The sequence below is a fragment of the Erythrolamprus reginae genome, chromosome 8 (assembly GCF_031021105.1).
Source record: "Erythrolamprus reginae isolate rEryReg1 chromosome 8, rEryReg1.hap1, whole genome shotgun sequence".
Lineage (NCBI taxonomy): Eukaryota > Metazoa > Chordata > Lepidosauria > Squamata > Dipsadidae > Erythrolamprus > Erythrolamprus reginae.
This window is the reverse complement of record NC_091957.1, coordinates 35571440-35599272: the sequence shown is the minus strand read 5'-3', so window position 1 is coordinate 35599272 and position 27833 is coordinate 35571440. Positions and strand designations below refer to the sequence as shown.

The 27833-nt window shown below is 46.5% G+C and overlaps 1 protein-coding gene across 1 annotated transcript in view; it reads right to left on the bottom strand.

The window, feature by feature from the left end:
- Positions 1 to 27833, bottom strand: part of ABCB7 (ATP binding cassette subfamily B member 7) — a 106863-nt gene that overhangs the window by 71819 nt on the left and 7211 nt on the right. The window contains exons 2-3 of the mRNA XM_070759642.1: positions 27402 to 27479; positions 21836 to 21922 (exon numbers count right to left, since the gene is read on the bottom strand). Of these exons, the coding sequence (XP_070615743.1) occupies positions 21836 to 21922; positions 27402 to 27479 (165 nt within the window). The remainder of the gene's footprint in view (positions 1 to 21835; positions 21923 to 27401; positions 27480 to 27833) is intronic.

Sequence of the window (27833 nt, the reverse complement as noted above, 5' to 3'; positions counted from 1 at the left end):
TCTGGTGGGGGAATTCTGGAAGTTGGGTTTCCCCCATCTTAAAGCTGCCGAGATAGAAACAGGTTGCATTTGCTGGGTTTGTTTCCTCCAAGACTTGTGTGAATGCAGCTCCCCATCCTTCTCAGTCTCTCTCCCCCCCCCCTCCCAGGGAAAGGCAGCATTTACTGGCTGTGCAGCCACTGGGGCTGTGCAGGAGGAATGCTGGAGACTGTTGTGAGTGCCCCTTGTCCACCACAGGTCATGTCAGATTTCAAGGAGGATGAGCCAGGCCCCTCTGGATACCCTGGGCTAGTGGGGTTGCCAGATGAAGCAGAGACTGAGAGTGAGGGAGAAAGTGACTTGAGTGAACCTGAGGAACCACGAGAGGGGGCTGATGTGACAATGGGGGAGTGGTCCCAGTCAGAGGATGAGGAAGACATGAGAGGGGAAAGCCAGTGGATTGACTCTTGCTATAGAAGATTGATCAGAAGGCGAGAGAAATTGCATAGTAAAACTTATTGCTCCACTGTTATTGTTGTTGTGAGCCGCCTGAGTCCTCAGAGAGGGGCGGCATACAAATCAAAATACTACTAATATTACTACTAATACTACTACTAATACTACTACTAATACTACTATTAATAATACTACTAATAATACTACTAATAATACTACTAATAATACTACTAATATTATTATTATTATTATTATTATTATTATTATTATTATTATTATTATCTTACAGCCTTAGCCTCTTTGAGGTGTGATGTCACTTCCAGGCAAAGGACTGTGGGAAATGGAGTGTGGAGACGCAACATTGTTCAATGGAAGAGACGTGAGGCTGGGAGGCGTGATTGAACAAGGCTTAAAAATCATGATTTCTGGTTCAATAAAAGACATTCTCTGTTGGATGATGTGCTGGGAAGCTTTCGGCGGGCAAATGCATATGCTTAAGTAATGCACGGACCTTATCTAAGGAATGCAGATAAGGCAGAGCTGTTGATGCTTTCCTCAGACATAGTTTACAGTAGCTCTAAAGAGAAAGATAACTCTTGTGCTGTTTTTAAAAAAACAGTGTTTCATTATGCATGCTTGTGTTCAAATAAAGAATTGGATTTTATCATAAAATAAGTGATTTCTGAGTTTGGGGTTCGCTCCGAGGGCTGTGCACAGAACAGAGACAGGCAGTGATGCCCAGGGGAGCCGTGAGGCTGGTGGAGTGAGCGTCTTGGACCTGCTCTGACAGCGGCCACGGGGTCATCTGCGCAGGCAGCCTCCACCCCCACCCCGCCCTCACTGGCTGCTCGCCCAGGGAAGCCCCGAATGTGTGGCCTTGCCAGGAGCGAATGTCCACCCCTGCTGGAAGCCCCCATTCCCTAGCTGGTGGCAGGCTCTCTGCTCCCCTCCCCACCTGCCCTAGAATATCAGCAGCAGCAGTTGAAGGGAGAAGGGCAAGAGCAACCGGCACATGGAGGTTCATGTGCACATGTACAGTGCAGGACAGGGTGGTTTTGTGCCCAGGCCCAATTGGGGGTGCACATTGCATTATGGGTGCCGACACACGTGAGCACAACAGCGCTTTCTTGCTTGGACTCTCGGTATGCAACGCCAAAAAGGTTCACCATCACTAATCTAGACCAGTGATGGCGAAACATTTTTCCCATAGGTACCAAAAGTGCGTGCACAGGTGCTGTTGTGCATGCGTGAGTGCCCACACCCATAATTCAATGCCTGGGGAGGGTGAAAATGGCCTCCCCCTCTCCCCGGAGGCCCACTGGAGGCCAGAAATGGCCCCTTTCTCAAATTTTGGTGGGTCCTGTAGGCCCGTTTTTTGCCCCCCTCCCCGCCCCCCCAGGCTCTAGAGGCTTCCTTGTAGCCTGGAGAAGGCAATATGCTCTCCTCCATTCCCCTGGAGGCCCTCGGTAAGCCGAAAATGGCCTCCCTTAGCCTTCGTGTGAGCCAAAAATCAACTGGCTGGCATGTACATGCATGTTGGAGCTGAGCTAGGGCAATGGCTTATGTGCCAGCAGATATGGCCCCGTGTGTCATCTGTGACACCCTTGCCACAGGTTCGCCATCATTGATCTAGAATATAGATTAAAATCAACGATGACACCGAGATGCAGTATCAGCTACTATTTTTGCTGAAAACGGCTTTGTCTCAATTTATGGCAATACAACTTTAAATTAAAACAAAGCTAATTTTCAATTTTTCAAATTTTCAATCCAAAGAAAAATGGGCTTGTATAATTTTATAAAGAACAAATGGTAAGCCCAGATGGAGCACATTTTTTTTAAAAAAAAATCAGATTCTGCTCTGTTACTGTATTCTCTCACACAATGTTCTATGTACAGAAACAACAACAAAAAAATTAAGATATGCTTAAGGTTGTTGACAATATTTGACAATACATTTCCACCAAGTTATACAACAGTACAATTTTTTAAAATTAGATATGTGCTGTTTTATTGCCCTATTTTTTTCCTCTTCCTTAATAATTGTATAAACTATTATTCTTCCCCAATAAATACTTTATTGCACTATTTCTCTTTTTACTACACTCTTTTATTATACATACTGGACAAAGTCTTTCATAAAGATATTTGATTTCGCAATACAATGTTTGTGAACAGAATCAAATATAAATCCCAAAGGTGCTTTTTCAGTAGGCCATTGGACATTTTGTGTGTGTATGGGGGGGAGGGGGTAAGATGTTTTGCATCTCAATCTGTATAGTCTGGAGGACAGAAGGGAAAGGGGGGGCTGTGATCGAAACATTTAAATATGTTCAAAGGTTAAATAAGGTTCAGGAGGGAAGTGTTTTAATAGGAAAGTGAACACAAGAACAAGGGGGCATAATCTGAGGTTAGTTGGGGGAAAGATTAGAAGTAACCTGAGAAAATATTATTTGACTGAAAGAGTAGTAAATGTTTGGAACAAACTTCCAGCAGACGTGGTTGGTAAATCCACAGTAAATGAATTGAAGCATGCCTGGGATAAACATAGATCCATCCTAAGATAAAATACAGGAAATAGTATAAGGGCAGACTAGATGGACCATGGGGTCTTTCTCTGCCGTCAGTCTTCTATGTTTCTATGTTTCTCATCCAAGAAGCTTCTTCAGCTCAGACAAGATAGTGGGGAATTAAAGGATTTATATTCCACAGCAGGCATCTGGTCATTTTAGAGGATCCTCCTTGAAGCACTTGGAGCTTTATCTGCGTTCTCAGGGTCACTGGACTGGTGCTAATGGTTCCTGTAGCCTGCAATTTTTCTCTGGAAATCCATTCCTGCTCGCCGCACCATTCAAAGGATGTTCATCCCCAATTGTATAGCTAAAACTACAGAACTAGAATGGATTTGCAGAGGAAAACTGAAGACTCAAGAACCAAGAGCATTACTTAGGTAGCCCTGAGGACACAGATAAACCTTCAATGACCCTCTAAAGCAGTGATGGGAAACCTTCTTTCCTTTGGGTGCATACATTATTGCATCTGCTTGAGTGCCCACTCCTATAATTCAATGCCTGGGGAGGGCAAAAATTGCCTCCCCTGACTCCCTGGAGGCCCTCTGGAGGCCAGAAATAGCTCATTTCCCAACTTCTGGTGAGCCCGATATGCCTGTTTTTCATCCTCCCCAGGCTCCAGAGGCTTCCCTGGAGTCTGGGGAGGGCAAAAACATACTCCTCCATCCCCCGGAAGCTGAAAATGCCCTCCCAGAACCTCTGTGTGAGCTGAAAATCAACTGGCCGGTGCACACGTGTGCTGGAGCTGAGCTAGGGCAACGTCTTGCGTGCCACCCGTGCCATAGGTTCGCCATCATTGCTCTAAAGCAGTGGTTCCCAAACTTGGCAACTTTAAGACTTGTGGACTTCAACTCCCAGAATTCTCCAGCTATGCTATGCTATGCTATGCTATGCTATGCTATGCTATGCTACGCTGGATGGAGAATTCTGGGAGTTGAAGTCCATAAGTCTTAAAGTTGCCAAGTTGCCAACCATTGCTCTAAAGATGCAAATGACCAGCCGTCTGCAAGGAATATCAATCCTTCCATTCCCCACTGTCCTGTCAGAGCTGAAGAAACTTCCTGATGAGAAGTGAAACATCTTCAAAAGAAAAACCAGAAAGTCCATTTGCCTCCTGAAAAACCACTTTTTGGGACAATCATGGATGACTGAGAATTCTGGCAAATTCCTGGCATTCAAACAAGGCACACATCTGTAAGCCAACTAGGATAGCTTGATTCATGTTTCTTCTCTCATTTCTTATCCAGGCTAGATATCTGCTTGTGAGGATGGGATATTATGCACCTGTTCACTCATTTGCCAACAGGGAGGAAACTCCCACAGAAAGGGACATGATGGGCAACAGTGGGCTTTATATAGCTGCAGAGATTTATGCTGCATGTGCAACATCAATTGACAGCTTGCAAACAGCCTTCGCTCGTGTGTAAAAATCCACAGTTAAAGGTGGGCAATTAATCTTCCCAAGAACCGCATGAGAAATTGGGATGATTGTGGAGCGCTGACTCCCCCCCCCCAACTTCGTGGGCCAGTCAAAAGACCTGACGTGGTCCACAGGGTGTAAAATGCCCCGGTGCGCCACAGAAAGCGACTCCATGTCTTCCTTAGAAGGATGACATGGCAAGAAAGATCAGACAGGCTCCAATTTGCCAGAGAATATTGAAATCTTGCTATTCCCCAAATATGGAGATTCTCAGTCATCCAGGTCATGGTTGTGCCAAAGGTGGTTCTCCCCCCCCAAAAGGCAACTAAATGTGGCCGCGAGACCAATCATGGGCGTTCCTAGATATGCCCATGTCTTGTCAACACTCCACAGCCTGCACTGGCTGCCGATCAGTTTCCGGTCACAATTCAAAGTGTTGGTTATGACCTATAAAGCCCTTCATGGCATTGGACCAGAATACCCTTGGGACCGCCTTCTGCCGCATGAATCCCAGCGACCAATTAGGTCCCACAGATTCAGCCTTTTCCGGGTCCTGTCAGACAAAACAATGTCTGGCGGGACTCAGGGTAAGAGCCTTCTCTGTGGCGACCCCGGCTCTCTGGAATCAACTCCCCCCGGAGATTAGGACTGCCCCCACCCTCCTTGCCTTTTGCAAGTCTCTGAAAAGCCACCTATGTCACCAGGCATGGGGAAATTGATATACCCTTAGCTGTTCCGGTTTATGTATGGTTTGTTCGGGCTGTATGATTGTTTTTTATAAGGTTTTTTAAAATTGTTTTTAATATTGGATTTGTATACTATGTATTGTTCGTTGTGAGCCGCTCCGAGTCATCGAAGAAGGGCAGCATACTAATCTAATATTATTATTACTATTATTACTATTATTATTACTATTATTATTATTATTATTATTATTATTATTATTATTATTATTATTAAAGATGTTTCGCTTCTCATCCAAGAAGCTTCTTCACTTCTGACTGAAGGGTGGTGGATGGAAGGATTTATATTCCTTGCACTCCTCTGGTCATTAGCGCTCTTTCTAGGAGTCTTTGAAGCCATGTGGAGGTTTATCTGCTATTGCTCCCTAGTTTTCCATCAGAATTGATGTTTGGTCTCCACTATCAGGAAGAAAAAAAACTCCAGCAAGGAATTGTATTACATTAAGCAAGAGCAATACCAGAGAATGTGAATCTGGATGCAACTGGAGACAATGCCAGCTTCCAACGTTCTACTTAGCAGTTAATATTTCCAAATGTCTCTCCCCTTTCATTTCTCCACTGTCCGTCCTTTGCGACTCCTCCATGCAAGCCCAAAGGTACAGCCCTGTGCTCATTTTCACTTGATACCACTCACTGGACTGGAGTGAATTCTAAAAGGATACGACCCATTTTGAAAGACAGTGTTTGTTTAACAAATGGGGCAAATAATCATCACTATTAAAAGCTTGCTGATTTAGGCCAGAGGTAAAGCTACCCCATGCTGGCTTAAAGCTTCCCAGAATAAAGGAATTGGAAAGCTCCAGTAAACATGTCCTGATGACGCTGTACAATATTGCACAGAGACTTGGGCAATTAAACCCGCTCATTACATGGGCCTCTCTATAGGCCTTATGCATTATTTTACCCTTGGCATCCAAACCATAAAAACATGAGTACACTGAAGCCAGTCTATCATGCCTGGAAGCCGTCTTTTACCTTTTCATATTCAGCCCTGCCACATTTTCTATTTCACCAATGGAAAATGGGATGGGGGATTGAGTAGAGGATATGTAGTAGTCTTAGTATGAGGGTTGCCCAGAAAGTAATGCACCACATTTTTTTTCTCAGCCTACAATAATGATATGAGTGCGAAACATTAGCTATACATTATTTGAATTGTCAGGCGTGCGCATGTAAATTTTGTGTTTCTTCAGACAGATAGTGTAGCTGCAGCAGTGTTTCAAAATGGTGTCTGTAAGTGATGTACGTTACAAGCAGCGTGTCATCATTGAATTTCTCACTGCAAGAAACTGTTGGGAAGATTCACAAACGTTTGTGTTCAGTTTATGGAGAATCTGCAGTCGACGGAAGTACGGTTAGTCACGGGGCACAGAGGGTGAGGCCATTAGAAGACGGTTCGGCAGAGCTCCAAAGCTTCGTGACCAGAACAAGGAGTGGTACTGATGGGGCGTAACACAGCCTTGTGTCTCACTGGAGGAAGGCCAAAGAACGAGATGGAGATTACGTGGAAAAATAGGGAGTGTAGAAGAAACATCCTTCTTTCTTGTGTGTAAGTTTCACCATGTTCAATAAATAATTGTTGAAGAAAAAAAAATGTGGTGCATTACAGTTCTGGGCGATCCTTGTAACATTCTTTCCAGAAGGTCAAGGCCGCTGTGCCCTGCAGCTGCGATGAGGTGACTGAGAGGCATCTTCAGTTTTGGATGGTGCCTGATTGGATCATGTGAGGGACATGTGGGTGCTAGACAGGGACTTGAACTTTTGTTTGGGTGGAGAAAACCCAGAAGCTTTCAGATTCGGGTTTTCCCAGATGTTGCCAACATGGCATCTCTAATATGAAATTGGAACTTTTGAGGAACTTCTAGCCTTGGAGTTTTATTTAATTGGGGGTGTTTTTATTGGAAAGCTGACAAAGTCAGGATCTGTGGCATTATGGGGTGAGGTATCATCAATACGCCGATGATACCCAGTTATACATCTCCACCCCATGTCCAGCCAACGAAGCAGTGGAAGTGATGGGCCGGTGCCTGGAGGATGTTAGGGCTTGGATGAGTGTCAACAAGCTTAAACTCAACCCAGACAAGACGGAGTGGCTGTGGATCTTACCTCCCAAGGACAACTCCATCTGTCCATCCATTACCCTGGGGGGAGAATCGCTGGCCCCCTCAGAGAAGGTTCGCAACTTGGGCGTCCTCCTCGATCCACAGCTGACATTAGAGAAACATCTTTCAGCTGTGGCGAGGGGGACGTTTGCCCAGGTTCGCCTTGTGCACCAGTTGCGACCCTACTTGGACCGGGAGTCACTGCTCACAGTCACTCATGCCCTCATCACCTCGAGGCTTGACTACTGTAACGCTCTCTACATGGGGCTACCTTTGAAAAATGTTCGGAAACTTCAGATCGTGCAGAATGCAGCTGCGAGAGCAATCATGGGCTTTCCCAAATATGCCCATGTTACACCAACACTCCGCAGTCTGCATTGGTTGCCGATCAGTTTCCGGTCACAATTCAAAGTGTTGGTTATGACCTATAAAGCCCTTCATGGCACCGGACCAGATTACCTCAGGGACCGCCTTCTGCTGCATGAATCCCAGCGACCAGTTAGGTCCCACAGAGTGGATCTTCTCCGGGTCCCGTCAACTAAGCAATGTCGCCTGGCGGGACCCAGGGGAAGAGCCTTCTCTGTGGCGGCCCCAGCCCTCTGGAACCAACTCCCCCCAGAGATTAGAACTGCCCCCACCCTCCTTGCCTTTCGTAAACAACTTAAAACCCACCTCTGCAGCCAGGCATGGGGGAATTGAGATCCTCTTTCCCCCTAGGCCTTTACAATTCTATGCATGGTATGTATGTATGTATGTTTGGTTTTTATATTAATTGATTTTTAATCATCAATACCAAATTACTATTGTACCCTGTTTTATTGTCGCTGTTAGCCGCCCCGAGTCTCTGGAGAGGGGCGGCATACAAATCCAATAAATAAATAAATAAACAAATAAATAAATAAATTATATCCCACCATTCCTTGACACAGTGGATTCCTCTTAAAAGATCAGCAAGTTCCAGTTTCCTGGCTTTACAGGGATCTTGAGTCGGTATAGCATGATCACATGTCACATTAAGAACGTTTGGCTTAGGAAAATGCGGGAAACCCTCCCCCCCATTTTGTGACAGTACCATGTTTTGTTTTGTTCAAAAAATCAGAATTTGAAACAGTGATTTGTCAGCCTCTTATTAATGTTTCATATCATGCCCAGCCAAATCATGGTTTATTGGTGATTTTCTTGTCCTCTTAGAATCCGTCTACCAAGAAACTTATGGGTGGAGGAACAAGTGTTAAAAAGTAAAACTGTAGGACAGTGATGGCGAACCTATGGGATGGGTGCCACAGGTGGCACGCAGAGCTATATCTGCTGGCATGCAAGCTGCTGCCCTAGCTCAGCTCCAACATGCATGTGTGTGCCAGCCAGCTAATTTTTGGTTCACACAGAGGCTCGGGGGGAGGGGCATTTTTGGTTTCCAGAAAGCCTCTGAGGGGGTGGGGGAGGGTGTTTTTACCCTCTCCCATCTCCATGGGGACCTTTGGAGACGGGACGGCAAAATACGAGCCTACTGTGCCCACCGGAAGTTGGGAAACATTGTCTTAGCTCTTATAAAGGTATAGCTGCTTTTCCTTTTGCAACACCTTAACTAAAGGTATCCTACTGTGCTTCTTGATGTAAACATATCCCTCAATCTTGGGAGTGCTGTAACTTTGACAGGAGCCAAGTTTGCTCTTTTAGAAAATTTCAATACAAGCCCACTAGTTCAGTATAGAGGTTGTGTGACATTTGATCAAATTTTTCCTCCATCCCTGAGTCAGCAAAAGCAGGGAGAGCAGCCTGTTTGAATAAAGGGAGTCTTGTCATTTTCCAGCTCCACGGGGAGAGGGAGGCTCATGCGTGTGCAATAAATGTGTGACCGTGGGCTTTGGAACCCAGGCAGTGTGGAACAACATTGTGCCTTGCAATAAACAGTGGATGGGACTAGACTCTGTTGCCGGGAGATAGGCGGAGGGCCTAGCCAGTTTTAAGCATTTCAGCAGCAGCTTCAATCCAGTTTTCCCCAGCCATTCTTTCCTGCCAAAGGTAAATAGTCATTGGGAAACTTGGAAGATGGGAGTTGGGGATTGAAGTCTATCCTTCTAAACTTACAGAAGCTGTCTTCCTGCAAGTATTTCATTTGGAAGTTGGATATGGCAGCATAGCTGAGAACAATGAATGCTAAATTGAAAATAGGCGTTGATTGCTTACCTGAACGCCTCTTCTCGTACGGAGAGTGGGTACAGCAGTCACATGGGTTGCTCCTGTCCAATCCGTTGGAACTGAGCCTAGTATTAAAAAAGACTGCTGGATCCGCCCCTTCCCCAGAATTCGCGAATCCATAGACTAGGCTCAGTAGTGAAGCTCTTTAATGTTCAACTCTCATGTGTTATAAGAAAATAGAATAGAAGGTAAAGAAGACCACACAAGGGAGGGAAGTGACTGCTGTACCCACTCACCGTACGAGAAGAGGCGTTCAGGTAAGCAATCAACGCCTATTCTCCGTACTGAAGGAGTGGGTCCAGCAGTCACATGGGACATACCCAAGAGATAGGTCCCTAGGGTGGGAGTACATTGCTATCGTGAGAGATAACGGATTGGAGTACTCTTCTGCCGAAGGCAGCGTCCGCTGATGCGTACGAATCGTTGATGAAGGAATTTGGCGAGGCCCAAGTGGCTGCTTTGCAGACTTCTTCCAACGGAGCCTGAGTCGCCCAAGCGGCAGATGTGGCAGCACTTCTGGTGGAATGCGCTGTAATATTCCTTGGAATGGAAAGGGAAGCTGTCTCGTAGGCCTTAGAGATGGTCCCTCTGATCCAACGACCTATTACTGTAGAAGACACTCTGGATCCCAAGGATCTGGGATGGTAGGCTATGAAGAGTGCTTCAGACCTCCGGATGGATCTTGTGCGTTGGATATAAACCTTTAGCGCTCTAGTGAGATCCAGAGTGTGCCATCTAGTTGCCAGGGGATGCTCTCGTTGGAGGCAGAAGGAAGGTAATATGATATCCTGAGATCTGTGGGACATGGAACTGACCTTTGGTATAAAGGTGGGGTCCAGTCGCAGAACCACCTTGTCCTGGTGAAACTGCCAAAGGTCCTGTCTGATAGAAAGGGCTGCCAACTCAGATATGCGTCGGGCGGATGTAATCGCCACCAGGAATGCTACCTTGAAGGATAGGTACCTGAGGGACGCAGAGTTCAGGGGTTCGTAAGGTGCCTGAGTAAGAGAGTGGAGAACCCGTGGCAAGTCCCAGGTGAGATATCTGTGGATTTTAGAAGGCCTGAGGTTGGCCACTCCTCTTAGAAATTCTTGGATTTCTGGAAGGGAGCGGAGGGGCTGCCTGCGAGGCCCCGCCAAGACGGAAGAGATGGCGACCAGGTGTCGGCGGATGGTGCTGGTAGAGAGGCCTTGGTGGGAGCCTTTCATGAGGAAGGTGATTATCCTGTGGATGGGAAGACACAGGGGAGATAAGCCCTCCTGCAAGCACCACTGATGGAATTTGGACCAAGTATGGTCGTAGATCCGGTTGGTAGACCCTCTTCTAGACTTCAGGATGATTTCCACTGTGTCTGGGTCATACCCTCGCAGGTCTAAGTCCCTCCGGATAATAACCAGGCGGTGAGGTGGAACCACTCTGGGTCTGGATGGAAGGAGGCCCCCTGTCGCAACATATCCTCCGAAACGGGGAGTCGCCAGGGGTCCTGGACGGACATTGTTGGAGGTCCGCGAACCAGGGCCTGCGAGGCCAGTGAGGGGCAATCAGAATTACTCGGGCCTTCTCCAGGAGGATTTTGTTGATCACGTCTGGCAGAATTGGAATTGGAGGGAAGGCATACAATAGACCTGGAGGCCAAGGACTCCTGAGAGCAGTGATTGCCTCTGCTCCCGGAGACGGGAACCTGGAGATGAAGTGAGGGAGCTGGGCATTGGCTTTGGTCGCCAATAGATCCAACACTGGATGGCCGAACCTGAGGCAGATTTGGTGGAACAGTGACTGATGGAGATTCCACTCGCCTGGATCTATGGTCGCTCGCGAGAGCCAGTCCGCTTGGACGTTGAGGCTCCCCGAGATGTGGTCGGCTAGAAGCGACTGGAGATTCTTCTCTGCCCAAAGGCCTAACTTCAGGGCCTCCCTCCTGAGGGCCTAGGCTCTTGTGCCTCCCTGTCTGCAAATATGGCTTTTGGTGGCTATATTGTCGGTGAAAATCAGCACATGCTGGTTGGAGATATGAGATTGGAATTGTTTTAGAGCTAGAGACACGGCTCTTAATTCTAATCAATTGATGGGCCTGGAAGCCTCCTCCAGTGACCATGTGCCCTGAGCTAAAAGACCCTGGGCGTGGGCTCCCCAGCCCGAGAGGCTGGCATCTGTGGTGACTACAACTGGTCGGGGCACTGGAAGGGAGATCCCTTGTCTAGGGCTGGAGAAGTCCACCACTTGAGGGATCTGCGAACCGTCGGTGGAAGGCGACGATTCGAGTTGCTGTGGCCCGATCTCTGGGAGGTAATAGAAGCCACTGTAGTTCCCTGGCGTGAAGACAGGCCCAGGGGACAATACCAATAGATGACACCATTTTACCCAAAGGGAAGATAGGGTGGCAATGGAGGTAGATTGCTGGGGCAGGATGCGAGCAATGAGATCCAAAAAGCTGCGTTTTCTCTCAGTGGAGAGGAAAACCTGGGATAACTCAGAATTAATGATAGTTCCCAGATGCAGAATGGAAGTGGATGGATCAAGGTGGCTCCTTTTAAGATTTATGGAGAAACCATGATTCTGTAGAACCGACATGGTAAAAGAGAGGTCTGCCACCACCCAGTTCTGGAATTTCCATGAATTAAAATGTCATCTAAATAACATAAAATATGAATGGGAGAAGCCCGGATATGAGCCGCCAAGGATCCCAAGAGTTTAGTGAAGACTCTGGGAGCTGAGTAGAGCCCAAATGGCATGGCCCTACACTGAAAATGCCTGCCTTGAAAGGCAAAGCGCAGAAATTTCCTAAGGACCTTGACAATGGGGATATGGAGGAAGGCCTCCGTGAGATCCAGAGACACCATAAAGTCTCCCCGATGTAGAGCTGCTAAAAATGGAAGATAAGGAATGCATTTTGAAAATCCTATATTTTATGAACCGGTTCAATTTTTTTAGATCTAAGATGGCTCTCCAGCCTCCAGAGGTCTTAGGGACCATGAAGAGGATGGGAGAAAGCCTAAACCTCTCTGGAGAGAGGGGACCGGTTGAATAGCTCTAATAGTCAACAAATGAGAAATAGTCTCCTCCATTCGGATACGAGAAGGAGGGGAACTGGGAGAAGGACAAGAAATAAAAACGGTTAGGGGGAGGTGAAATGAACTCTAACCTTAGGCTCCTTTCCACAGTGTCAATGACCCAGGGGTCCTTACAAGAACGGTGCCAGGCGGAAGAGAACCAGGCTAGGCGACCGCCTATGGGAAAGGAGGAAAACTTACCATCTGGCTCTTTTGGAAGCCCTGGTAGAAGAGGATCCTCTCTGATAACGGGAACCTCTGCCCCTGGTGGTTCTAGATTGGGATCGAAACCGAGGGGAATACTGACCTGGACTCCTTTGAAATGCGAAGCCCTGATCCTGTAGACGCCCTGTGCGCCGAAAGGGCTACGGTTTAGGGGCCTTCTTGGTGGTAGGTCCCAAGACCTTTTTCTTGTCTGTGGTCTCTGTAAGGAGAGGGTCCAGAAGGTCTCCGAAGAGGAGGTCACGTTTCAGCGGACCCATGGCTAACTGCCACTTCTGTCTTACTCCCGCCTGCCAAGGGCGGAGCCATAGAAGTCTTCTGGCCGTTGTGGAGGCTGCTACTGACCTGGCTGCAAATCTGGAAGATTGGAGGGTAGCATCTGCTACATATTGGGCAGCTGCGAAGATTTTGTTGAAATCCTGTTGGCCCCGTAAGTCATCTGGAGGCAGGTGTGGTTGGAGCTGACGAAGCCACAAGAGCATAGCTCTGGAAAAGAAGGATGCCGCTGCAGCACTCTTAAAGGCCCATGAGTCTGCAAGAAGACTCCTTTTGAGCATTGCTCAAGTCGTTTGTCCTCTGGCCGGAGGACCTCCTCTGCTTCGCCAGGCATGGCGGCAGTCGAGTGGAGAGTCTTCACTGGTTCATCTGGCTTGGGACATGTTAGGAGTTCCTCATAGACGGAGGAGAGCTTGTAGAGCTTCTTGTCCTTGGGAGTGGGAGTAAAGCCAGCAGTTGGGTGGTCCCACTGTTTAAGCAAGGCATCCTTAAACAACTTGGGCATAGGAATTACCTCATTGTCTTCCTGTTCTTTCATGAAATAAGGAAGATTATCCTCCGGAGGATCTGAGGAAGAGGTAGCCTGTTTTTCTTGCCCGGCTAGCCCCGTGGATACTCTAGCTTTAAGCAGGAGAGATTTGAAAAGCTGCGAAGGAAAGATAGCAGCTGGGGCTGGAATCTTAATCTGAGATTCCTCATCTTCCGACAGACGCTGAAATGGGTCATCATCCTCTTCTGCATCCACGTCCTCATCCTCTTCCTGAGAGGAGTCAGAGACCTCCATGGCTGGGGCTCTGTAGGAAGGAGAAGAACTCACGGGACGGGAGGAGCGTGGAGAGGGATGAGACAGAGAAGGCACATTGAAAGATGAGAGTTTAGCGTCAATGGTGTTAGTCAGAATAGTCAAGATAGACTGAAACTCCGGTGGCAAGGAAGAAATATCAGCCGGAAAATAGGCGTTGAATTGCTTACCTGAACGCCTCTTCTCGTACGGTGAGCGGGTACAGCAGTCACATGGGTTGCTCATGTCCAATCCGGTGGAACTGAGCCTAGTATTAAAAAAGCTTGCCGGATCCGCCCCTTCCCCAGAATTCGCGAATCCATAGACTAGGCTCAGTTGTGAAGCTCTGTAGTGTTCAACTCTCATTGTTAGAGGAAGAAAGATATAGAAAAAGGTAAAGAAGACACATACAAGGGCGGGAAGTGACTGCTGTACCCGCTCACCGTACGAGAAGAGGCGTTCAGGTAAGCAATTCAACGCCTATTCTCCGTACTGAAGGAGCGGGTCCAGCAGTCACATGGGACATACCCAATAGATGGTCCCTAGGGTGGGATTAGCTTGCTATCGTGTGAGATAACGGATTGGAGTACCCTTCTGCCGAAGGCAGCGTCCGCTGAAGCGTAAGAATCAATCTTGTAGTGCCTGATGAAGGAATTTGGTGAGGCCCAAGTGGCTGCTTTGCAGACCTCCTCCAACGGGGCTTGAGTCGCCCAAGCGGCTGAGGTGGCTGCGCTCCTGGTGGAATGCGCAGTGATGTTCCTTGGAACTGAGAGGGAGGCCGACTCATAGGCCTTAGATATAGTCCCTCTGATCCAACGGCCTATTACTGTAGAAGACACTTTGGCCCCCATGACTCTGGGATGATAGGCTACAAAAAGTGCTTCTGACCTCCGAAAAGGTCCTGTGCGTTGGATATATATTCTCAGCGCTCTGGTGAGATCCAGGGTGTGCCATCTAATTGCCAATGGATGGTCTCGTTGGAGGCAGAAGGAAGGTAGGACAATATCCTGAGATCTGTGGAACATGGAACTGACCTTGGGTAAGAAGGTGGGGTCCAGTCGCAAGACTACCTTGTCCTGATGAAATTGACAAAGGTCCCGCCTGATCGAGAGAGCAGCCAGCTCCGAAATGCGCCGGGCAGAGGTAATAGCCACCAGAAAAGCTACCTTAAAGGATAGGTACCTGAGGGACGCCGATTTTAGGGGTTCGTATGGTGCCTGCGTGAGGGAGTGGAGAACCCGTGGCAAATCCCAGGACGGATACCTGTGGACCTTGGAAGGTCTGAGGTTGGCTATGCCCTTAAGGAATTCCTGAACTTCAGGGAAGGATCGGAGAGGCTGTCTGCGGGGACCTCCTAGGACAGATGAAATGGCTGCCAGATGACGCCGGAGGGTGCTGGTGGAAAGTCCTTTATGGAAGCCTTGCATAAGGAAGGAAATAATTCTGTGAATGGGGATGCACAGAGGGGAGATACCTTCCTGTAGACACCACTGGTGAAACTTGGACCACGTGTGGTCGTAGATTCGATTGGTCGAGCCCCTCCTGGCCTTTAAAATGACCTCCACTGAATCTGGGTCATGACCACGCAGTTCTAAATCTCTCCTGATAACAGCCAGGCGGTGAGGTGGAACCACTCCGGGTCTGGATGGAAAGAGGCCCCCCTGCCGCAGCATATCCCCCGAAACGGGGAGTCGCCAAGGGTCCTGGACGGACAGCTGTTGGAGATCCGCGAACCAGGGCCGGCGGGGCCAATGAGGGGCGATTAAGATTACTCTGGCCCTCTCGGTGAGGACCTTGTGAATCACGTCCGGGAGGATTGGAATCGGAGGAAATGCGTAGAGTAGGCCTGGAGGCCATGGACTCCGGAGGGCATTGATTGCTTCCGCTCCCGGGGATGGAAATCTGGCATAGAAGCGAGGGAGCTGGGTGTTCGCATTGGTCGCGAAGAGATCCAGGACTGGTAGGCCGAATCTGAGGGTGATTTGATGGAACAGGTCTTGATGGAGGTTCCACTCTCCTGGGTCTATCGTTGCTCGGGATAGCCAATCCGCCTGGACGTTGAGACTCCCGGAGATGTGATCGGCTAGGAGCGACTGGAGATGTTTTTCCGCCCAAAGGCCCAACTTGAGGGCCTCCCTCATGAGAGCCTTGGATCTCGTGCCCCCCTGTCTGCAGATATGGCTTTTTGTGGCAATGTTGTCGGTGAGAATGAGAACGTGCCGGTTGGGAATGCGAGGAGAGAAATGCTTCAGAGCCAGGGAGACGGCTCTTAACTCTAGCCAATTGATTGGCCTGGAAGCCTCCTCCGGGGACCACGTGCCCTGGGCTATCATCCCCTGGGCGTGGGCGCCCCATCCCGATAGACTGGCATCTGTGGTGATGACAAATTGATCCGGGCACCTGAACGGGGATCCTCTGTCCATGGCCGGAGACTTCCACCACTTGAAGGATCTGCGAACACTCAGTGGGATGACAATGCGTCGACTTGAGTTGCTGTGCCCTGATCTCTGAAAAGGCAACAGAAGCCACTGGAGTTCCCTAGCATGAAGGCGAGCCCAGGGAATGATGCCTATGCATGACACCATCTTCCCCAAAAGGGAAGATAGAGTAACTATGGATACTGAAGGATTAGATAAAATGTTAGAAATTAACTCCACTATACTGAGTTTTCTCTCGGGAGAGAGAAAAACCTGGGAGGATTTTGAATCAATAATGGATCCCAGGTGAGAAAAGGAAGTGGAAGGTTGGAGGTGACTTTTATCAAAGTTGATGGAAAATCCATGGTCCTGAAGGACAGACATGGTGACAGCAAGGTCTGTTTTCACTCTCTCTAGGGAGTTCCCATGAATTAAAATATCATCAAGATAACATAAAATGTGAATGGGAGACTCCCGGATATAGGCCGCCAGGGACCCCAAGAGCTTTGTAAAGACCCGAGGGGCCGAGGAAAGGCCAAATGGCATCGCTCTATACTGGAAATGCCTGCCTTGAAAGGAAAAACGTAAAAATTTTCTGTGGCATTTGGCTATAGGGATGTGAAGGTAGGCCTCAGTGAGGTCTAAGGAGACCATGAAATCTCCTGAGTGAATGGCGGCCAAAATAGAAGACAGGGAGTGCATTTTAAACTTCCTATATTTGATGAATAGGTTTAGTTTCTTTAAATCCAAAATAGCTCTCCAACCTCCAGAGGACTTTGGAACCATAAATAGGATGGAGTAAAAACCTAGGCCCTTCTGACCGGCAGGGACCGGTTGAATGGCTCTGATGGACAAAAGATGAGAAATGGCCTCCTCCATACGGTTACAATCTGAGGATGACCTGGGAGAAGGGCAGGAAATGAAACGTTTAGGGGGAGGAGAAATAAATTCTAAAAGAAGGCCTGTTTGAACAGTGTCAATGACCCAAGGGTCCTTGGAGGTGAGACGCCAATTAGAGGCGAAATGAGCCAGGCGACCCCCTATGGGAATGGAGGCAAGATTACCATCTAGGTTTCTTTGAAGCCCTGTTAGAGGAAGCTCCCCTTTGGAAACGAAACCCTCTACCCCTGGAGTTCCTGCCTTGGGAACGAAAGCGGGGGGAATACTGACCTGAAGATCTCTGATAGGAAGCCGCTTGATCTTGCTGGCGCCCTGGGCGACGAAAGGACTGCGTTTTGGTAACCTTTTTAGTGGTTGGACCCAAAACCTTCTTCTTGTCCGTGGTCTCCGTGAGGAGTGGATCCAGAAGATCACCGAAGAGAAGGTCGCGTTTTAAGGGGCCCTGGGATAACTGCCACTTTTGGCGAACTCCCGCTTGCCAAGGGCGAATCCATAGGAGTCTTCTTGCCGTTGTGGAGGCTGCAATAGACTTAGCAAAAAATCTAGTAGATTGCAAGGTGGCATCAGCCACGTACTGGGCAGCTGCAAAGACCTTGTTGAAGTCTTGTTGACCTCTCAAGTCATCAGGAGGAATGTGCTGTTGAAGCTGGCGAAGCCACAGCAGCATGGCTCTGGAGAAGAAGGAGGCCGCTGCAGAACTTTTAATGGACCAGGAATCAGCGGTGAATCCTCTTTTGAGCATCAGCTCGATGCGCTTGTCCTCTGGACGGAGGACTTCCTCCGCCTCGCCTGGTACAGTCGCTGCCGAGTGAAGAATCTTGACAGGTTCATCTGGTTTGGGAAAGGAAAGAAGCTCTTCATAGGAAGAGGAGAGTTTATACAACTTTCTGTCCTTGGTAGAGGGATTAAGGCCAGAGGCTGGAAAATCCCACTGTTTGAGTAAGGCATCTTTAAACAATTTAGGCATAGGAATTACCTCGTTATCCTCCTGTTCCTCTGTGAAGTAAGGTAAATTCTCCTCCGGGGGATCAGTGGAAGTGGAGGCTTGTTTCTCCTGGGCCGCTAATCCCGTAGAAATTCTAGCTTTGAGGAGGAGAGATTTGAATAGTTGAGAAGGAAAAATAGTAATTGGAGGAGGAACTTTTATTTGGGATTCCTCATCCTCTGATAAGCCCTGAAAAGGGTCTTCATCCTCCTCTACATCCTCATATTCATCCTGGGAGGATTCTGAATCATCCTGAGTAGGAGCTCTGACCGCTGGGGAAGAACCCAAGGGGCGGGAGGGACGAGAAGGAGGAAGAGGTACAGGAAGCTCATTGATGGAGGAGAGTTTGGCATCAATGGCTTTGGACAACACAGCAAAAATAGATTGGAACTCAGGAGGTAAACTGGAAATATCAGCAGAAATGGCAGAAGAATCCCTAAAGGCCTGGGAGGATCCTGGCTGGGGGGAATCTTCAATAATATCTGGTTCCTCTGGACCTATGCCCCATAGGTTAGGTTGGGGTCTGTCTAGGTTTGGCTCATCCAGAGATAACACAGGGACCCCAGAAGGAGGCAGACTAGAGGCCTCTGGTGGGTCTTGACTACTGATTACTTGGGCCTGCACTTTTAAACGTTTTGCTGATTTGTCATGGATTTTTTGTAGGGCTAGGTCCCTTCTCTTCTCGGCCCTGGTGACCTTGGTCGAGGGGCGGGCCCCTGGAGAAGAGGAGGAAGAGGCCTGGGGGATGCTAGTAATCTCATCGCCAGTAGGCCTGGCCTCTCTGGGACCTTTAGTTGTGCCTCTCTTGGGAAAAGAAGCCATAGTCTGACAATTAACAGAAGACAAGGCTGAGCCAATAATTAAATAATAAGGAGAAGAATTTCAGGGACTTCCCAAGAGGAATGGATCCTGCTTCGAGGCCTCGAAGCTGCTGAAGAGTGAGGACAATCTGGGCAAACCCAGAGTTCGTGCCCCCAAATCCAGCGGGGCCAGCCTCCCTAAACTTTATAATTAAGTAAAACCAAGGCACTCTGGTTGGAGGCTTAGCCGGTGGAGAATTTAGCCTGGGACCCCCAAGGCCCGCTCCGGGATCCACGCGGTGGACTGAGGCCTACGCGGCTGGCAGGAGGCCAACACGAGAGGCCTAGATTTTAAAAAAAGGGCGCGAAGGCCTTCGCGCCGAAAAGATCGCTGCTGAGAATTTCTAAAGCGATCGACTAAGTCCAGGAGACTGAAAGGCGTCTCACTCCGCAGGAGGTATATTATAAGCCCTTAAATATTTATATACAGTAAATAATCAAAATTTCAATGGTATAAATACTTGCACTAGGACCTCCAGGCCTAGGGATTAGAAGAATCCACAAGCGGCCGCAGGAATCGTAACCGGCAAAACCGCCGGGGGAAAACGAAACCGCAACTTCTCCCAAGGAAAGAAAGCCAAGCCGCGTTTTTTTTCTTTTTTCCTTTTAAACGGCTGGCGCAATTAGTGCAAGTAATAAAATAAAGACAATAAATCTTACTACTTTTTGAAGGAAAGAACGAAGGGAAGGTGTTAGAAGGTCGAACGAGCTATCACAATACAACCGCAGGATATGCGAACTGAGCGAATTCTGGGGAAGGGGCGGATCCGGCAAGCTTTTTTAATACTAGGCTCAGTTCCACCGGATTGGACATGAGCAACCCATGTGACTGCTGGACCCGCTCCTTCAGTACGGAGAAGCCGGAGGATCCCTGAGGGCCTGAGCAGGTTCTGGCTGGGAGGAATCCTCGGTAATATCTGGCTCCTCTGGACCTAAACCCCATAGGTTAGGTTGGGGTGGATTTAGGTTTGGCTCATCCAGGGATAGCACAGGGACCCCAGAAAGAGGCAGGTTAGAGGCCTCCGGGGGGGTTGGATTGATATGCACTTGGGCCTGCACCTTAAAAGTTTGGCTGGTTTATCATGTATTTTTTGTAGGGCTGGGTCCCTTCTCTTCTCAGCCCTGGTGGGCTTGGCTAAGGAATGGGTGCCTGAGGAAGAGGAGGAAGAGGCCTGGGGAACTTCAGTAGAATTACCAGTAGGCCTAACCTCTTTGGGACCTTTGGTAGTGCCTCTCTTGGGAAAAGAAGCCATAGTCTGACAATTAACAGAAGACAAGGCTGAGCCAATAACTGAATAATAAGGAGAAGAATTTCAAGGACTTCCCAAGAGGAATGGATCCTGCTTCGAGGCCTCGAAGCTGCTGAAACTTGAGGACAATCTGGGCAAACCCAGAGTTCGTGCCCCCAAACCCAGCGGGGCCAGCCTCCCTAAACTTTATAATTAAGTAAACCAAGGCACTCTGGTTGGAGGCTTAGCCGGTGGAGAATTTAGCCTGGGACCCCCAAGGCCCGCTCCGGGATCCACGCGGTGGACTGAGGCCTACACGGCTGGCAGGGGGCCAACACGAGAGGCCTAGATTTAAAAAGGGCGCGAAGGCCTTCGCGCCGAAAAAGATCGCTGCGTAAAATTTCTTAAAGGGGAAGCGATCGACTAAGTCCAGGAGACTAGCAGGCGTCTCACTCCGCAGGAGGTATTTCTTAAGCCCTTAAATATTTTTGTATACAATAAATAATCAATAATTCAATAGGTAAATACTTGCACCAGGACCTCCAGGCCAAAGGATTAGAAGAATCCACAAGCGGCCGCAGGAATCGTAACCGGCAAAACCGCCGGGGGAAAACGAAACCGCAACTTCTCCCAAGGAAAAAAGCCTAGCCGCTTTTTTTCTTTTTTTCTTTTAAACGGCTGGCGCAATTAGTGCAAGTAAATAATTAAAGACAATAAATCTTACTACTTTTTGAAGGAAAAGATCGAAGGGAAGGTGTTAGAATGTTGAACGAGCTATCACAATACAACCGCAGGATATGCGAACTGAGCGAATTCTGGGGAAGGGGCGGATCCAGCAGTCTTTTTTAATACTAGGCTCAGTTCCAACGGATTGGACAGGAGCAACCCATGTGACTGCTGGACCCACTCCTTCAGTACGGAGAAATATTAATTCATATCAGAGCTGGAGTTTAAAGAAGCAAAGTCTAAAAGCCGAGAAGTGATACATATATTTTAAAATAGTGTGATATTGCCTTTCAAGATGACTTTTCAGTGACAACCATGAAATAATAACTATCTAAAAAAGCACAACCGACTAAAGCAGCTGAATAGGATATAGCATCCTATTTTTTTCCCCATCCACCGCCACGATAGAAGAATCCCGTGTTTCTTATATATTAATTTGCGCTGCTTGTCAGCTGCCCCAGAGGCCTGTTGTCAGAAAGATAGGGACATTTTAAATAAATAAAACAGACGCTGCTGCCCCCCGCTAAGATATAATCAAGGAGGAGAGTGGAGGAAAAGAGGCATGAGAACGTGTAATGGAAAAGTCGGTCCCCTCCGTGATTTTTCACACTGGTCAAAGCCATCAAAAAGCTTTAAATTGACACCTTTCTCCCCAGGATGCAGTCATTTCCAATCACAGGCAGAGGAGCTGGTGGCTTCCTTCTTCTGTCAAAACTAATTTTCTGAACAATTTATGCAAATGGGGATTTGCTTCCAATCAACCTGCTTGAGAGAACCCAAGGCCAACTTAAGAGAAATCGACAGAAGGATTCCCACCCACCCCTTGCTTCCTCAGAGGCAAAGACACAAGCGACTGGGTAGAGCAGGCACGGCTTCCTTGAGTGCAGGAAAGCCAGGAGGGATTAAGAGGTGATATTTACCGCATTCTTTGGGTCTGAATGGAGGCCTCCCCCAGCATGCCCGTGCCAGCAGGTCCTCTTGTCTATCTGAGACCACCCCTGCAGATGCTGGGAGGAGAACACAGCAGAGGAGGATGTCAGTGCTTGCACAGTCACAATAAAATCCATTACAGTATACATCACTCGACTTAGGGCCACAACTGAGCCCAAAGTTTAAGTTGTTAACTGAAACACTGAGCGAGTTTTGCCCCATTTTACGACCTGTATTGCCACTGTTGCTCAGTGAATTGTTACAATTGTTATAGAATAGAATGGAATGGAATAGAATTCTTTACTGGCCAAGTGTGATTGGACACACAAGGAATTTGTCTTTAGTGCAGAGGCATAAAAGAAAATATGCATTTGTCAGAAAAGAGAATAGAAAAGAATAGAATTAGAGCAGAGAATAGAATTAGAGCAGAGAATGGAAAGGAATAGATTAGAATAGAATATGAGATGGGAATAGAATAGAATAGAATAGAACAGAGAATAGAATTCTTTATTGGCCAAGTGTGATTGGACACACAAGGAATTTGTCATTGGTGCAGATGCTCTCAGTGTACATAAAAGAAAATATACATGTCAATAATCAAGAGATACAACACTTAATGATATAGGAGTCAAATAAGCAATGAGGAAACAATATTAATAAAAATCTTAAGGATACAAGCAACAATTTACAGTCATATGTGGGAGGAGAGGGGTGATAGGAATAATGAGAAAAAACTAGTAGTAATAGCAGTGCAGACTTAGGAAATAGTTTGACAGTGTTGAGGGAATTATTTGTTTAGCAGAGTGATGGCGTTCGGGAAAAACTGTTCTTGTGTCTGGTTGTCTTGGTGTGCAGTGCTCTGTAGCGACGTTTTGAGGGTAGGAGTTGAAATAGTTTTTGTCCAGGATGCGAGGGGCCAGTAAGTACTTTTTGATGTTATGTTAGCAACGTGGTTGTTAAGTGGATTTGGCTTCCTCATTGACTTTGCTCGTCAGATGCTTTTGAAAGGTGACCAGTTGAAATCCCACCAGTTGAGCTACTCCTACTTCACTCTTATTTATTTAGTGCAGGGGTCCCCAAACTTGGCAACTTTAAGACTTGTGGGCTTCAACTCCTAGAATTCTGGGATTTGAAGTCTACAAGTCTTAAAGTTGCCAAGTTTGAACACTTCTGGAATAGAAAATCTAGTCAACAGCAACCAAAGGTTTGCTTCCTAACATGTCAGAGCAGGTCAACAATTAAATAGAACCCACTCTGTGGATAGCATATTGCAGCAGCAGAACTTGTGAGATGCTGGTGTAGGCAGGTGTTACATGCACAGGTATAAACCAGGTTTACATTATTAGGTGAAAGAGCTTTTAGAGCAGGGGTGGACTGCTAGCTGGAAGGCTAAATTGGGCTTGCTGCCGCGGCTTGTGAGTTCTAGCGGGGTCAGTGCGATTTTGCTTCTGCACCTGTGCAGGTAGCAAAATCGCGCACGGAGCCGCAGATGCACCCGTGTTTCAGTGAGCTTTTTTTGCTTCCGTACATGCTGAAACACGGGCTCACCTGTGACCCCATGTGCGATTTTGCTACCTCCACAGATGCAGAAGCAAAACTGCGCTGGCCCCACTAGCACTCACAAGCCACGGCGGAGAGCCCAATTTATCATCCTGGCTAGCAGCCCACCCCTCTTTTAGAGCAATATCAGAGTGCAGGTCCTGATTCAATGATGGCGAATCTATGGCACAAGTGCCACAGGTGGAACGCAAAGCCATACCTGCTGGCACGCGAGCCGTTGTCCTAGCTCAGCTCTAATGTGCACGTGTATAAGGTCAGCTGATTTTTGGCTCACACAGAGGTTCTGGGAGAGCGTTTTTGGCTTCCAGAGAGCCTCCGGGGGGGGGCATTTTTACCCTCCCCTGGGTCCAGGGAAGCACGAGCTTACTGGGCCCACCAGAAGTTGGGAAACAGGCCATTTCCGGCCTCCAAAGGGCCTCCAGGAGGCGAAGGAAGCTGTTTTTACCCTCCCCAAGCATTGAATTATGGGTATGGGCCCTCGCGCACACACTCTTTCGGCACCCAAGGAAAAAAAGGTTTGCCATCACTGTCCTGGGTGATAAAACTAGCAGTCTGGGGGAGAAATGGAATCAGTTGCCGCTTCTGCCACCTCTCACCTCATCCCCATGGTTGTGTAATAGTCACACAGTGTAACACTTGAAGTCTAATGAACTAACAACACAATTTCCTTTATTTTTACCCTGAGCTCTTCTATTTTCCACTTAAAAAAGAAAGAATGATATATTCGGAATGTCATTTCTGAAAGTGCATCTAGGCTTCAAAGAAAAGGCTTGTTATCTCTATTATGCTAGAACACCAAGAGCAATTTGGTGAGCAACATAACATCATAAAGCACTTACAAAGAACTTAAGAAATGCTTGCAAATACATAAGTGTGAGAAAGCATTAATTCACAACCATTCTTCACAGAAAACATAATTGTTTCTGTTTTTAAGAAGGGGACTCAGGAAGTTATAGACAAAGAAGGAAAATGAAAGAAAATGGCATTAACATTCTATTAATAAGCATTTTACCAAAAATCATTAGCTATATGACATTTTATGCGCAATATATGTGTGTCAAATTAATGCTGCCAGTCTATTTTAAGTATTTATCTTGCTACTAGCTTCTTTAAATTTACAGACCATCAAGGATTGGCATCAGTTAACAACATAATAAAAACCAAATAACATCATTCAAATGTCCCAGTTTTAAAAAAGGAATAGAAAAAAGGAACAACAAAAAACAGATCCAATAACAAAGACTGACATTATTAAAGACTATAGATATAATGACACTTCCAACATTTCTATTCATAATTTTTACTGTAGGCAGTATGTAAAATAAAAAAATATATATCTATATTTAGATGTATAGGTTTCATAAATTCCAATCTGTTCCATATTGTTCTCGACATGTTCAAAACTTTTTAAGAACAGTCTTGAAACTTCTACACGCTGTCTTTGGACAATTTTCTGTAAATTCCTTCCCCTCACCCTGCCACCCCCCAGGACAGGCTTTTCAGGAAGATACAACTGGAGGAAAAGTGCAGGAAAGTCCCTTCTGCTAGTAAACACAATTCTTTTAAAAGCCACCTACTCTTTGATTACTTTCAATAGTGATCAGATAGCTACTTTTTTTTTTAAAGGATATTTTTATTAGAGAATGCAGCCTGCATCTCCTGAATTAATGTACCACATCTGAACCCTCCAGATGTACAGGAAGGTGACATAATATACTGTTCAAAAAATAAAGGGAACACTCAAAGAACACATCCTAGATCTGAATGAATGAAATATTCTCATTGAATACTTTGTTCTGTACAAAGTTGAATGTGCTGACAACAAATGAAATTGATTGTCAATCGGTGTTGCTTCCTAAGTGGACAGTTTGATTTCACAGAAGTTTGATTTCCTTGGATTTATATTCTGTTGTTTAAGTGTTTCCTTTATTTTTTTGAGCAGTATATATCAACGTTTGACTGGGAGCATCAAGGAAGCTGCCAGTTTTTCTGACATGTTTCAAGTAATTTTTTCTATGCAGCTAACTACTTTTATAAGGTTCCCACTTTTCCTTGCTATTCCTAAATGTTCTTAGGTACTCCCTAATTTCCACAAAGTGGCTTCTCTCTTTCAGGAACCCAACAGCAAAATATTAACCAGATTACAAAGTTTTATTCCAGTTGAGATGTTTTAAGAAACAAAATTAAAAATAAAGGAAGGAAAATTAATCATTCGTACACTGGATCTGCAGCTAGGAGTATATTTGTGAATGCAGTGGAAATTTATACTTAGATGCTGAAGACAAATTCCTTTCTAGCTTGGGAGCCTGAGCTTAAAGGCTCTCATTTATTACTTTCAAGAACACAAGTTATGCATGACCAAATATAAATAGGGAGGAGAGTAAGTTCTCGAATTACCACATTACCTGTTGCAGTTGAAACATGTGACAGTCGTAAAACAGATCAATTACATTTTACAACCTTTTCTGTGGGGGTCATTAAGCAGTGCTTAAGCATACCAGTGGTTCCCTACCGTCTGGTTTTGCCGAAACGAAGTAAATGCAGGGCAAAAAACCTTGTGAAATGTGGTCACATGCCTGTGGGATGCTGAAAATAGCCATAAGTGCAGTCATGTTGTTGAGCGCCTGAAGTGGGGTCATGCAACTGTCCAGGAGGGGGTTGGGGGAATCACTGTAAATTTGAACCTGGGTTGTAAATCTCTCCTAGGCAGGTCTGTCAGAACAGTTGCTAAGCGATTGATCGCAAATCAAAGACTACCTGTGCGGCTGTTAAGAAAGATGAAGGAGCAGTTCTTTATTTCTTCCAGATTATCTCTGGAAGATCTTTTAATCCATGCTCCCCATTTCAGGCTGAAGAGGAAAATATTTTATTTATTTATTAGAAACATAGAAACATAAAAGACTGATGGCAGAAAAAGACCTCATGGTCCATCTAGTCTGCCCTTATGCTATTTCCTGTATTTTATTTTAGGATGGACATATGTTTATCCCAGGCATGTTTAAATTAAGTTACTGTGAATTTACCAACCACATCTGCTGGAAGTTTGTTCCAAGCATCTACTCCTCTTTCAGTAAAATAACATTTTCTCACGTTGCTTTTGATCTTTCCCCCAACTCACCTCAGATTGTGCCCCCTTGTTCTTGTGCTCACTTTCCTATTAAAAACACTTCCCTCCTGAACCTTATTTAATCCTTTAATGCATTTAAATGTTTCAATCGTGTCCCCCTTTCCCTTCTGTCCTCCAGACTATACAGATGGAGTTCATTAAGTTTTATGTTTTAAGACCTTCCACCATTTTTGTAGCCCGTCTTTGGACCCGTTCAACTTTATCAATCTCTTTTTGTAGGTGAGGTCTCCAGAACTGAGCACAGTATTCCAAATGTGGTCTCACCAGCGCGCTATACAGCGGGATCACAATCTCCCTCTTCCTGCTTATTATACTTGTAGCTATGCAGCCAAGAATTCTACTTGCTTTGTTTTTCTATTTGCATCTTATAGTCTGGACTCTGGAGTGTCTTATAGTCTAAAAAATATAGTAATTTTAAAATATTTTTATTTTTTGTCATTCACATTTCATTCTCTCCCTCCTTTTTCATCCTTTCTTTAAGATTTCATTCCTTCATTTCTTCAATATTAGTGGAACTCTTGTCCCACGGTGAGCTGTCCCACAGCCAAGTTGGCTGAAGCGAGTTGGCTGTGCCAACTTGTCCTAGACCCCCCTCCAAAGCGATACCTGATACCAAAGAAACTCATCGTTGCTGTCGAAAGCTTGCTTTTATTTTTACAATCACATCCATTTTCTCGAGACTGCAAAAATAGTTCTTTAAGAAGAAAGTCTTGCTTTTTAACCTACATTCTTTGGAGCTGGAAAGCAAAGTTATAAAGATTAAGTAAAAAGCAGGACATAAACTGGAGCCATAGTTGGAGGGACAGTCTACCAGTCTTTCTCATTAGCAGAATTTCAAGAGAGAAAAAGAAAAGACAGCTCATTACTACCTTTGCAGCATCTAGTAGTTGCCTTGAATAGCATTTCCCTGAGCTCTGCCATGTGGGTCGATCTAAAATTGGTAGAACCTGGAAAGAAATAAAAAGCAAGGCTGTAACAATTAATAGCACAATGTCCACAACTCAAACCCCCCAGTCATTTGCAGAGACACATCTGATATAATGAAAGAGCATTGGCTTCTGAAAAGAAAGTGTCTGGATTTTGACCACGGAGATGCTGCAATGGTTGGAAGGCAGGATTAGACAGATTCGTGGATGCCAAGTGTATCATTGGTGGTTATTGAAATGGATGTACAAATGCCGCCTCTATATTGGTTGAGTACCATTTGTTGGGGGTCAAGGGAAAGGGAGGGTTTCGCCTTCTCTTTCTGCTCAAGAGCCCCATGGACAATCAGTGGGCCACTGTGAGACACAGAATGCTGG